This window comes from Dermacentor andersoni, chromosome 2 (assembly GCF_023375885.2).
Source record: "Dermacentor andersoni chromosome 2, qqDerAnde1_hic_scaffold, whole genome shotgun sequence".
Lineage (NCBI taxonomy): Eukaryota > Metazoa > Arthropoda > Arachnida > Ixodida > Ixodidae > Dermacentor > Dermacentor andersoni.
In genome coordinates this window covers 204,127,612-204,140,786 of record NC_092815.1, presented here as the reverse complement: position 1 = coordinate 204,140,786, position 13,175 = coordinate 204,127,612, and the positions used below count along the sequence as shown (strand labels likewise).

The window sequence follows — 13,175 nt, the reverse complement described above, 5'->3', positions numbered from 1 at the left end:
CCGAGTGCTCACTGGGAACAAAACCTTCCGAACATACATGCAATGGCATCAAGTCCTTTCTGTTTCGGCTGGCTGGCAATACAAAATGGACACTTCTCTGCTATTGCAGCGGCGGTGTCCACGAAGTTGGCACGGCTGAAGATGCATTTCATGCTTGCTTCGTGAAGTCATTTTTGCAGCCGAATAGAGCAGAGTGGTAGCTCGTCGACCTTGAGTCATCTGACATCGCAGAAATCCCAGACAGAACACGTTAGAATCGCACTAATTTGCACTTATGCTGCTACCTTTTCAAGCTGCCACTGGGAGAAATGGAATCCACACATACCAGTGCGAGGAGAAGAGAGGCGCAGTGCACTGGTTCGAGGCTACGTTCCTCCTTGCCAATAAAATGATCTATACTTCACAAATGCATTACCGCGTAACACCACTGTATTGTGGCGAAGCTGACTTTCGAGAACTGGCATCCCGCAATGCTTGACCCTTGCCGTGCTTTCTGCCCTTCAAGGCCACCAAACAACGATGACAACGGCGCAGTCAGCGGCGAACTCTCTCAATGAAAGACATGGCACTGAAGAGCAGGAAGCTTGCTAGCAAACGACGAAACCCCTAGCTAGCACCACCGTGGCCATTGCCATGGTGGTGGCTACGGTTGCCAGCGGACCAGCATGTGAGAGCGCTGGTTCGAGGCTGCGAGATAATAAAAATGGTGGTGGTCATAAACCGTTCCCAAACAAGCCTTGCCCAACAAGTGTCTCTGCTCACCAATGTCCTCGCTAGCAAAGACGACAAGCCTGCGTGCGATGAAGAGTGGGTCCTCCCCTCCGGCCAACATGCGTGCCAGGTAGTAGAGTGCTGCATTCGCATCACCACCCCGCATAGACTTGATGAAGGCAGAGATGATGTCGTAGTGCTGGTCGCCTGCGCAGTAATTGTTAGGCAAGTCTTGTAGCGAGTGCATGCATAAAATGTTCAACTTTGTCAAATGTAGGGAACAAGGATACTTGTACATTTGTTCAAGGAGAATGAATTCAAATTTGCATTCAAGTCTGACAAATATGGTCAAACAAAACATATTTTTGAGGTTTATTAATGCTTTGCTGTTCAAACTGGCACTTTGCATTGAGGTACACAATAGTTTGACCAAGTCAAAAAGGTTTGTGGGCAGGGCATAAACTGTTATGCCGGTCAGCACACACATTTTCCTCCGTCTTGCACTCCCTGTTATGGAACTCAAATCTGTTTACTTATTTTCAATACTGCTAGCATTTTCAGGTTGCTAAAGGGTGGGAAAAATAAGATAAGCTTAAATAAAAGGCTTTTTTAGTCTTTCTTGGAATGTGTAAACCAAATTACACGCGGCCAACATGAGATAATCATGATCATTCCGGTTAACAATTATCAGCATCAGAAGTGCTGACTTACGTAGAACTCTCAATGTTTTGGGGAAGGCATTTGCATTTGATGAGCTGAAGGCATTTTATGAGCCGAAGTTCATCAGTATGTCGGCAAATTAAGTGTGGGATCAAAGTTCAGTTTCCAATCATAAAATACATAAAAAAATTTTAATTTGAAGGCACAGCAGTACCACCTGTATTGTTAAATATTAAGCTCCGAAAAAGAAGAGAAGAAGACGAAGTGAAAAATGAGCGTGGAGCCGAGCGCGCGCCTGCATTTTTTAGTTGTTTTTGCAAGCGTCGAATAAAGAAGACGTTCTCTACTTCGGCTCCGCTTCCTGGTTTTCAACATGTATAAAGCCACTGTTTGGCTATATTGTATGCTAGCCACACAATGCTTTATTTGAGCAGTTCAGTGTTTTAAGCTCACAAGAAATTTATTGCATCATGTAATTTCCAGAACACCAATAGTCATCAACACTTCTAAGCATGCATGTTGCTCGATCCAGATAAAATTTGGTCACCAACACTCACTCCGGGTAATTATTTTTGGCATTCTACGCAGTCTTTTCTGTTTCTATGTTTTGAAGATAGTATGTGTCGGCACATACTATCGTGTCGGCACATGCTATAAATTATCGGCACACAGTGAAGTAGTAATAATGAGAGATACGGTTAAAATTTGAATCCAGAAGGTTAATCAAATCTCAAAGGAAGAAGCTTAGACAAATGCATGTGCTACCGATCCATCTACCGATAGCACTACTGATAACGTTTGTGTTTTATTAATGTATTGAAGTACTAATGTACTTTCTTTTTTGTGCATTTATGTGCCAAAATGTTATTGTATATCAGCATTGATTTTTTTTTTACTTTTGTTGCTGCATTCACTACTCCTATCTAGGTCAAATATTGAACTGAGAGTATTTTCAAATTAGTCAATAAAAAGAACATACTACTGATCCTTTTCATTACAAGTGAATGGCTATGTTGGTGGGAAACGTGCAGGTACTAGTGTGACATTTTGATCTAGCACTATTCTTGGTATGATTTTCCACAGTAGGTCCTTGGCAGCCATCACGCCTACATACCTGCTCTGTCATAATGGAAATGAGTCCTCTTCAGGCCTTCCTTGATGCTCTCGGCTGTGATTCGCTGGCCTCCTCCCGTGCTGCGGTGAGCCTCGACAGCTGTCTGAAGCGAGTTGAGGGCCGTGCGGGCATCTCCATCACACATGGCTGCCAAAAAGTCCACCGCTTCTTCCTCCATCAAGAGCTGCCTGCCAAAAGCATACGTAATCAACAAAGTGTCATTTTTTAAATCCCAGGACGACACCCGGGATACGAGGCCACAAGAAGTGTTTCAGATGCATCAAGACCTCGCCATGCAAAAATGCCATGGAGCAAATCGGTCAGTCCTCGCTTACTGCTGATAGAGTACTCTTAGTACGCCTGACCTTGACTCAACATTTCTTTCTGTCGTCCCAACTGTACACATCACCATCGATGAACAGTCTATCACAGTCAAGGCGCACGCGCTGTCCTTGTTTTCGTTCATCCTGCGCAGATTTCCAAAGAAGCTTGCATTTGGTAACTGTTTCCTTGCTGCAGTTATCAGCAATAGATATGCCAGTTCCCTTTAGTTTTTTACAGTAACTGTATATTTTTGACTTTCCTCTGGAATCGTAAAGCTTTAGAATAACAGGTCGCGCCTGTTTGCTCTGCCGTTTCCCGCGCCTATGTATATTCGTTCAACTGTGTGCAGAGTTACGTTCAGATGTTTGTCAAATAAATCGGTAAGCACTTTTGTAGACACTTCTTCTGTTGTTTCTTTTTTGCCTTCCGGAATTCCAAAAACCATGAGGTTGTTTCGTCTGCTTCTGTCTTCTAATGACACAAGCCTATCGTGCAGCATTTTTACAGACACGTTCAGGGTTTTGTTTGTCTTATTCAACTCGGCTATCACATTGGCTTGGTCCCTGACAACTTGCACCGTCTTCTCAACTTGTTTTATTCTCTTGCTCAAGGTGGCTAAATCTGTTTTGATGGCTTGTTGCCCGTTAAGCAGCTCTTTCAACAGCGCTGCTGTGTTAGTACCTGGATTCGGCTAAATGTCACCAGATAACAACAGCGAATGACAAATAAAACACTTTTGGGCACAGCAGCACTACAATGAAGTGATTGTCATTCTTGTAACCATAATAGGAACAGAAACCAACCTGTTCAAGGAACAGAGTACGAGTTACAGGTGACGTGGCTTCTGTGCTGCCACCGTGCCCACTGATGCAGGCTGCTGAATTCGCTGCCTTTATAGGACAGAACGAAGTTCCCGTGATGCTCCCGTAGTATCTGGTGCCGAGGGTGTTGCTGACAGGCACTTCTCAGTCGAGGACGGCCATATCATAAATGGGTCCAGCGACACACGTGTTGTATGCGTTCTCATGGCAAGATGCACAGATAAACAGCACCTGTTCAAGGAACAGAAGACGAGTTACAGGTGACATGGCTTCTGCGGTGCCACCGTGCCCACTGATGCAGGCTGCTGAATTCGCTGCCTTTATAAGACAGGATGAAGTTCCCGTGATGCTCCCATAGTATCTGGTGCCGAGGGTGTCGCTGACAGGCACTTCCCAGTCGAGGATGGCCATATCAGGAACAGGTCCAGCGATACACGTGTTGTATGCATTCTTACGGCAAGATGTGCAGATTAACAGCACCTGTTCAAGGAACAGAAGACGAGTTACAGGTGACATGGCTTCTGCAGGGCCACTGTGCCGTTGTGATGATGAGCTACCTCGTCATCGGCAGTTAAGGAGATAAAGGCTAAATTTATCTACAAAAGAAGAAATTCTATATCTTCAGCTGATGTCTTAGTATAAATGTGACCCACTAAAACTATTTTGTGGACTCGGATAACCCAACTTTTCTGCCAAGCACATGCAGTGCTGCAATTGGGCAGCGGTTTAGCACCCACCTCAGAGCCGCAGGGTTCTTGGTTCAAACCCCACGTACATTCGTGAACTTCTTGCTTACATCATTTTCATTTCCAAGGCTTCGCGGCATACCCCAATACCTAGCTTATAACTAATTAGCACAGTAAAAGAACACAATGTCCACGGTGCTCGTTTTGTCAGAACCGTACCAACTGTAATGGTGCTTCCAATTATCATGTGCATTTTTACTCAGATTGTGCACAATGGTCTGGCATATGCTATACATGTGGCATGCTGCAAAATGCACCCAGCAAAGGTGCACCAAGAGTATACATAAATTTTTAAGCTGCCTTCAACAGTTTAACCTTCTTAGTTTTTAAGTGCAAGTATTTTCAGGCTGCTTTCAATGAAAGAAATTATGCACAATACTACCACTTTAAGTGACCGAATGTTCCAGTGGCACACTGGAAGATGATGGGAAGAGTGCTTTATTTTATGTTTTTCTAAATGAGCAAGTGGCACGCAAGATTGTCAGGGTGTATACAATTACACCTCGATATAACGAACTTCAGTATAACAAGATTCTCAGTATAACAAAGTATTTAACTTTTCATAACTTCTTGTCCATAGAACACCATGTATTTAGAACCTCAACATAATGAAGTATGTTTATATTAGGTTTCAATATAACCAAATTTCACTGCCGCTGCAAAGGAATGCCAAGGCAATAAACGGAAAGATCTTTGGACACAGATTGTCAAATCGTTAAATTACAAGCAGCTGCTTGCAAACGCATCCTCTCAAATCACGTGTGGCGCCACAAGAGTGACTGCCAAAGTGGAGCTGCATCATGTTCTGCATAAAGTCCAAGTGCAATAAGATCCTATCGCGCCCCGCGCACTGTGTGCTTTAGGTGCGAGTGAAAGTGTGCAAGGGTGCGACAAGAAAGATGGTGACTTTACGAGTGCCACCTTTCTGCGCAAGCAAAGTGAAAGAAAGGGACGGGAGCGAGCTCTGTAACCTGATCAAGCATGTGTGAGGGGGTGAAGTGGGGAGTAAGTTGGTGTGCATTTCGTGTGTCTCGGCTGTGGCTGCGCATGGCTGTAAGCGTAATTGAGTGCATAAGCAACCACGCAAGCTGCTTTAATGTAATCTCTTGCCTGTGCAAAGAGTGGGCCTGCCAAGACAGCATGGCACCTTGTTCAAGGTTCCGTAATCTCGAGTCTCGGTAACCCATTGGAGTGAGACGTAGACAAAGCATTTGCTCCCCGCTGCTAGCAATTTTTCTGATAGCATCATCCCAGTGCGTGCGACGCTATCAGCCGTGGAGGCGGAGCGCACGCAAAAGCATGACGGGCTTCGGTTAATTCGTACCACCGAGAACATATTGTCACGTGGTGGTGACGTTGAAGAACACAGTAGCAATACTGTGAACGACCAAACTAACTTTTATTGGGCGAACCTGTGCCCACAAAACAGGCTACACATATAGCACAACGATAGCAGCGAACACGATCGGTGATCGTCGAAAATCTGATCAGCGGGTCAAGCGCGTCGGCTTTTATAGATCGGTCGTTGAATGTTCCAGATTAACCGCTGGGACCCGTGTGTCTTCCACAAAGTTCTACACTATTCGCATCGCGCATAGATGCAATCAGATTACACAAGTTGCGGTGAAAGACAGTGGACGGAACCATCGATAACATTCCAGAAACTTCTTTTACATGCAGGCGCGTCCTGTGCTGGTGCGATAACATTTGTTAGGCGGCGAAACGTGGTCGCCCGATAAAGTTAAGTACACGTGTCATTACCCCCCTCTTAAAAAGCATCGACCCGATGCTGCAAACAAGAGAAAGTAATAAACAAAAGCGCTTGTAGCAAAGAAAACAACAAAAATAAGGAAGTTCGTCAGTGTCCGTAAAAGGGTTTAAGGCGCACCACGTGGACAACTTCAGATCGTGCGCGGCGCCGCTGTGAATGCGAAATGCCGTCTGGCACGACCTCATAGTCCAGAGAGCCAATACGTCGGATGACCTTGTAGGGTCCGAAATAGCGTCGGAGTAGTTTCTCACTGAGTCCTCGTCGGCGTATCGGGGTCCATACCCAAACACGGTTGCTGGGCTGGTACTCGACAAAGCGTCATCGGAGGTTGTAGTGTCGGCTGTCGGTCTTCTGTTGGTTCTTGATCCGTAGGCGGGCGAGCTGTCGGGCTTCTTCGGCGCGCTGGAGATAGCTAGCGACGTCAACATTCTCTTCGTCAGTGACGTGGGGCAGCATGGCGTCGGGCGTCGTCGTCGGGTTCCTGCCGTAAACCAGCCTAAACGGCATGATCTGTGTTGTTTCTTGCACCGCTGTGTTGTAAGCGAATGTTACGTACGGCAGGACCGCATCCCACGTCTTGTGCTCAACGTCGACGTACATTGCAAACATGTCGGCGAGGGTCTTGTTCAGGCGCTCCGTGAGACCATTCGTCTGCGGATGGTAGGCTGTTGTCCTCCTGTCACTTGTCTGGCTGTATTGCAGAATGGCTTGCATTAGCTCTGCTGTAAAAGCCGTTCCTCTGTCGGTGAGGAGGACTTCTGGAGCACCATGTTGCAGCAGGATGTTCTCGACGAAACATTTCGCCACTTCGGCTGAGTTGCCTTTCGGTAGAGCTTTAGTTTCAGCGAAGTGGGTGAGATAGTCTGTCGCCACGACGATCCATTTATTTCCGGAAGTTGATGTCAGAAACGGTCCCAACAAAGGTTGGTAAGGCGGCTTGATCAGCTGTAGTAGTCCCGCTGGCCTTGTCGGTGGTGTCTTGCGTCGCTGAGTGTCTCGTCATGTCTTGATGTAACAGGCGACATAGGCGGTTAGGTGCGGCCAGTGATACCTTTCTTGTATCCTCGATAGCGTCCGGGAGAAGCCGAGGTGCCCAGCGGTTGGATCGTCATGTAGGGCGCGCAGTACTTCTGGACGCAGCGCCGACGGAACAACAAGAAGGTAGTTGGCACGGACTGGTGAGAAGTTCTTCTTCACGAGTAGATTGTTTTCAAGCGTGAAGGAAGATAATGCGCGCTTAAATGCCCTGGGGACAACGTCGGTTTGCCCTTCCAAATATTCGACGAGGCCTTTTAGCTCCGGGTCTGCCCGTTACTGTTCAGCGAAGTCTTCCGCGCTTATAATTCCAAGGAATGTGTCGTCATTCTCGTCATCTTGCGGCGGCGGGTCAATGGGGGCGTGTGATAGGCAATCGGCATCGGAGTGTTTTCATCCGGACTTGTAGGTTACAGTGATGTCGTATTCTTGTAGTCTGAGGCTCCACCGTGCCAGTCGTCCTGAAGGATCCTTTATATTCGCTAGCCAACACAACGCGTGATGGTCACTGACGACTTTGAATGGCCTGCCATAAAGATAAGGGCGAAATTTAGCTGTAGCCCAAACGATGGCGAGGCATTCCTTTTCGGTCGTAGAATAGTTGCCTTCCGCTTTTGACAGCGACCGGCTAGCATAAGCTATCACCTGTTCGACTCCGTTTCTCCTCTGGACTAGAACTGCACCGAGGCCCAGGCTACTGGCTTCAGTATGGATTTCTGTATCGGCGTACTCGTCGAAGTTCGCAAGTACCGGCGGCGACTGCATGCGTCGTTTGAGTTCTTCAAATGCGTCGGACTGTGGCATTTCCCACTTGAACTCAACATCACATATAGTTAGACGTGTCAACGGCTCAGCGATGCGTGAAAAATCCTTGACAAAGCGCCTATAGTAGGCACACATGCCAAGGAATCTGCACACTGCCTTCTTGTCGATGGGTTGCGGGAACTGTGCAATGGCAGCTGTCTTTTGCAGGTCTGGGAGGACACCAGATTTGCTGATGACGTGGCCTAGGAACAGAAGCTCATCGTAAGCGAAACGGCACTTTTCTGGCTTCAGAGTGAGCCCTGATGACTTGATGGCCTCTAGTACTGTCGCACGCCGCCTCAGGTGATCGTCGAAATTTCCGGCAAAGACGACGACGTCATCCAAGTAAACGAGACAGGTTTGCCACTTCAATCCTGCTAAAACCGTGTCCATCACGCGCTGGAACATTGCAGGTGCCGAGCACAGTGCAAATGGCATAACCTTGAACTCGTAGAGGCCGTCTGGGGTGATGAAGGCCGTCTTTTTGCGATCTCTTTCGTCGACTTCTATTTGCCAATAGCCAGACTTGAGGTCCATTGACAAGAAGTATTTAGCATTGCAGAGCCGATCCAATGCGTCGTCTATCCGTGGGAGGGGTACACGTCCTTCTTTGCGATCTTGTTCAGACGACGATAATCGACGCAGAAATGTAGGGTTCCGTCCTTTTTTTTCACTAAGACTACAGGAGATGCCCACGGGCTTTTGGACGGCTGGATGATGTCGCGCAGCATTTCGTCGACTTGGTGCCTTATAGCTTCACGTTCTCGCGTCGAAACTCGGTATGGGCTCTGGCGGAGAGGTCGAGTGCCCTCTTCGGTTATCATGCGATGCTTTGCGACTGGGGTTCGTCGAATCCTTGATGACGTCGAAAAGCACTCTTTGTATCGTCGAAGTAGACTTGTGAGCTGTTGTTGCTTAATTGTGGGGAGACTTGGATTTATGTCGAAGTCTGGCTCGGGAACTACGGTCGTCGGGGTAGATGCGGCAGAATCTGAGAGGACAAACGCATTGCTGGTTTCCAGAATTTCCTCGATGTATGCGATCGTCGTGCCCTTGTTGATGTGCTTGAACTCCTGGCTGAAGTTTGTCAGCAACACTTTCATGTTTCCTCCGTGTAGTTGAGCGATCCCTCTTGCGACGCAAATTTCACGGTCGAGGAGTAGACGTTGGTCGCCTTCGATCACGCCTTCTACGTCAGCGGGTGTTTCCGTGCCGACCGAAATAACAATGCTCTAGCGAGGTGGGATGCTCACTTGATCTTCGAGCACACTCAAGGCACGGTGACTAGAAAGGCTCTCCGGCGGTATCGCATGATCTTCCAACAGCGTTATTGACTTCGACTTCAGGTCAATGACTGCGCCGTGTTGGTTGAGGAAGTCCATGCCGAGCATGACGTCTCGTGAACACTGTTGGAGGATAACGAAGGTGACAGGGTAAGTCCGGTCGTGAATGGAAATTCTTGCCGTGCACATTCCAGTCGGCGTTACGAGGTGTCCTCCAGCGGTCCTAATTTGAGGGCCTTCCCACATAGTCTTAACCTTCTTCAACTGGGCGGCGATGTGTCCACTCATGACGGAGTAATCAGCCCCTGTGTCGACTAAGGCGGTGACTGCGTGGCCGTCAAGAAGCACGTCGTTCTTTGTCTTGCATTACAGTTCGGTCTTGGCGTCGGATCACGACTGCGTCGCGTTGACCTGTGGCTGGTATGTGACGTCGTCAGGTCCTCTTTCGTAGTCGCATTCTTTGCTTCCAGACTTAGTTGGGACGGCGGCGTGTCGTTAGGTCGTCGAGGTAGTTTCTTCGGCGTCTTCGCCGGCGGTGGAGGATCTTCGTCAGTTCGACGAACAGCAACCGCACCTCCATCGGTTGCTGCTTTTAGTTTTCCGGATATGGGCTCGCTGACCGGCCCCGGGCTGGACCAGTGTATGGTTGGCGTTGCGGCGACAGGTAGCGGCCTGGTGATGGCGAACGCGACGGTCGTCGAGAGCTCCACTGAGTAGCGGCGAGGTAGCCAGCGATATCGCGAGGGCGTTCACCTTGCTGCGGCCGCGGAGCGTTGACGGCGAAACCGCGCAGTCCCATCTCTCGGTATGGACATCGTCGGTAGACGTGACCCGCTTCTCCGCAGTGGTAGCAGAGCGGGCGGTGGTCAGGAGCACGCCAAACGTCTGTCTTCCTCGGGTAGCTGCGCTGGGCGACGGGTGGGCGTGCTGGCGGCGGCGGCGGCGGTGGTCGACGGAATTGCGGCGTTACAGGGCCCTGGCGCGGTCGCGGAAGAGGACCTTGACGGCGTGCGACGGCGGCGTAGGTCATCGCTTCTGGCTGGGGTTGCGGTAATTGAGGTGGCACCTCCGGAACTCCAAGCGACCGATGAACTTCATCTTTGACGATGTCAGCGATCGAGGCCACTTGAGGCTGCGATGACGGGAAGATCTTCTGAAGCTCCTCTCGTACGACTGCCCTAATAGCGTCGCGAAGGTCGTCGGAGGCCAGTGATTGAACTCCGGCATAGTTTGTAGAGTTGGTGCGGCGGTCGAATTGCCGGTTTTGCATCTCGAGTGTCTTCTCGATGCTGGTGGCCTCACGAAGAAACTCGTCGACGGTCTTTGGTGGGCTTCGTACCATTCCGGCAAAAAGTTCCTCCTTCACAGCACGCATCATGTAGGCAGACTTTCTTCTCCTCGGGCATTTCCGGGTCGGCGTGGCGGAATAGACGGCTCATTTCCTCCGTGAAGATCGCGGTTCTCTCATTAGGTACCTGCACCCGGGTGTCTAATAGCGCTTGGGCTCGTTCTCGGCGTACAACGCTTGCGAATGTCTGCAGGAAGGCGCTTCGGAACAGGTCCCAGGTCGCTAAGGTGGCTTCTTGGTTCTCGAACCATGTCCTGGCGGCGTCCTCCAATGCAAAATAGACATGTCGCAGCTTGTCGCTTTCCCAGCTGTTAAACGTAGCCACCCTCTCATACGTTTCCAGCCAGCTTTCCGGTTCCTCGAATGTGGAACCACGGAATGTCGGTGGTTCCTTGGGCTGCTGAAGAATTATTGGGGTCGCTGCGGCTGCCATTGGGGATGTCTTCTTGGTCGTTTCTGGACGATCTTCTTGGACTGTCTTCTTGGTCGTATCTGGTAGAAGACTGTGTTTTGGGGGCAGCTGCTGTAGCCGGCGGCTCGCTTGGTGTTCTTGGACGACGTTGGTGTTGTCTTTGCGGTTCGGGCTTGGATTACAGCTTGTCGGGGGCGTCCGGTACATGAACGTAAAGCACCTCCACCAGATGTCACGTGGTGGTGACGAAGAACACAGTAGCAATACTGTGAACGACAAAACTAACTTTTATTGGGCGAACCTGTGCCCACAAAACAGGCTATACATATAGCACAACGATAGCGGCGAACACGGTCGGCGATCGTCGAAAATCTGATCAGCGGGTCAAGCGCATCGGCTTTTATAGATCGGTCGTTGAATGTTCCAGATTAACCGCTGGGACCCGCGTGTCTTCCACAAAGTTCTACACTATTCGCATCGCGCATAGATGCAATCAGATTACACAAGTTGCGGTGAAAGACAGTGGACGGAACCATCGATAACATTCCAGAAACTTCTTTTACATGCAGGCGCGTCCTGTGCTGTGCGATAACATTTGTTAGGCGGCGAAACGTGGTGGCCCGATAAAGTTAAGTACACGTGTCATTATCGACGCACGTGGCATGAAACCGTATCATTTGTCGCCGACTTCCAAATTAATCAAAATGAACTGTTTTCTCATTCAAATTTGTTTTTATCAATTGCCTGATAACTCGTAGATTTCTGTGGCCCGTTTCCATGTACGAAAAATTGATCGGCGACTGTACTTACTTGCATAAAAGGTCGAATTTCAATACAACAAAACTTCAATATAACAAAGCGAATTGCCAATTTTATCGACTTCGTTATATCGAGGTTTAACTGTATTAAGCATGCCAAAACACAAGGGGATTAAGCAGAGCACACAGTGCAATATATTTTTAAGAGTGGAATCTTCCCGCTTGAACCAGCGAGGCGACTGACAATTAAAAGGCCTGCATGACAAGGGGTGCAGTTCCCTACAGCACATGGCGCAGAAGAGACTTTGATATGTCCACAAGGTGCAGCGCAAGCAGCAGGCAAGAACAATATGCACGGAGCTTGCCACCAAACACCATCTGCTTGCCCAGTCAGTTGCTCACACATGCTTCTGCCTCACAGCCATGCACCATATCTTGCACAGTGTCCATGATCAGTTGAGCTGTGGTCTCTGAGATTGCACCAATGCACAACAGTGCTCATAACAAAGGTGCGAGTTATACGCTGACGATACAGTGTAAGTGACCCCACCTTCTAAAGTGGCTCGGCGGCTATGGAATTTTGCTTCCAAGAAGTAGGCTGTGGGTTCAATTCCTAGCTGCTTAATTCCAAAGCAAGAATGCTCATATACGATCCTCTGAGCGCAAGTTAAAGGTCTCCGGGTGGTTAAAATTAATCCTAAGTCCGCCAATATCAAATTTCTCTGAGCCCCTGCATTGCTTTGGGATGTCAAAACCAATCAATCAATACATGACCCGATTGTAGCATTGACCGAGATTCAATGACAGTACACTACACGCCACTAACTAACATGAATGTTGCATGTTGGTTAGTCACAAGAAAAGGCGAGAAGTTTGTGGCAGTACTACAGAGTGTGAATATCGTTACAAGGAAAGAGCTAGTTTAAGAATGTCAGTGCAACATGCAGCATTCCTCTTCATTCCTGTCCATGCAGCAAACATCAGGTGCTGCAACAATAGTTAAAAAAGGCAGTGTGACACACTGGCAGTACAGATAACGTTCTTCAAGTTGTTCCAAGTGGAAGCTGAAAAAACAGATTAAAAACTTATTTATTTATTTATTTGAAGTACCTTACAGGCCCATAGGGCATTGTGTAAGTGGGGGCGAAAAATCCCAACAGTGCATACACAATCAGATGAAAAAGAAAAGAGTACAATACATGGTAAATAAAATTTGTGCACATAATAGCAGTAAAGAAGAGGAGACTAAGCAATGCAGAAATAACTAGAAGTATGATACATAGTTTAAAACACACGATAACATAAAAAGCACATGGTGTATGAATAAGTCCGGAATTCATCAAACATGTTATAGAAAACATACAAAAATAAAGGGGGGGGGGAACGAA

At 48.3% G+C, this 13,175-nt stretch overlaps 1 protein-coding gene across 2 annotated transcripts in view; it reads right to left on the bottom strand.

Annotated features, from left to right (window-relative positions):
* The window catches only part of LOC126540221 (ATPase WRNIP1-like), a 79,231-nt gene that overhangs the window by 21,415 nt on the left and 44,641 nt on the right, over window positions 1-13,175 (bottom strand). For both annotated transcript variants that reach the window (XM_050187015.2, XM_055075883.2), the window contains exons 5-6: window positions 2,486-2,673; window positions 763-918 (exon numbers count right to left, since the gene is read on the bottom strand). In XM_050187015.2, the coding sequence (XP_050042972.1) occupies window positions 763-918; window positions 2,486-2,673 (344 nt within the window). The remainder of the gene's footprint in view (window positions 1-762; window positions 919-2,485; window positions 2,674-13,175) is intronic.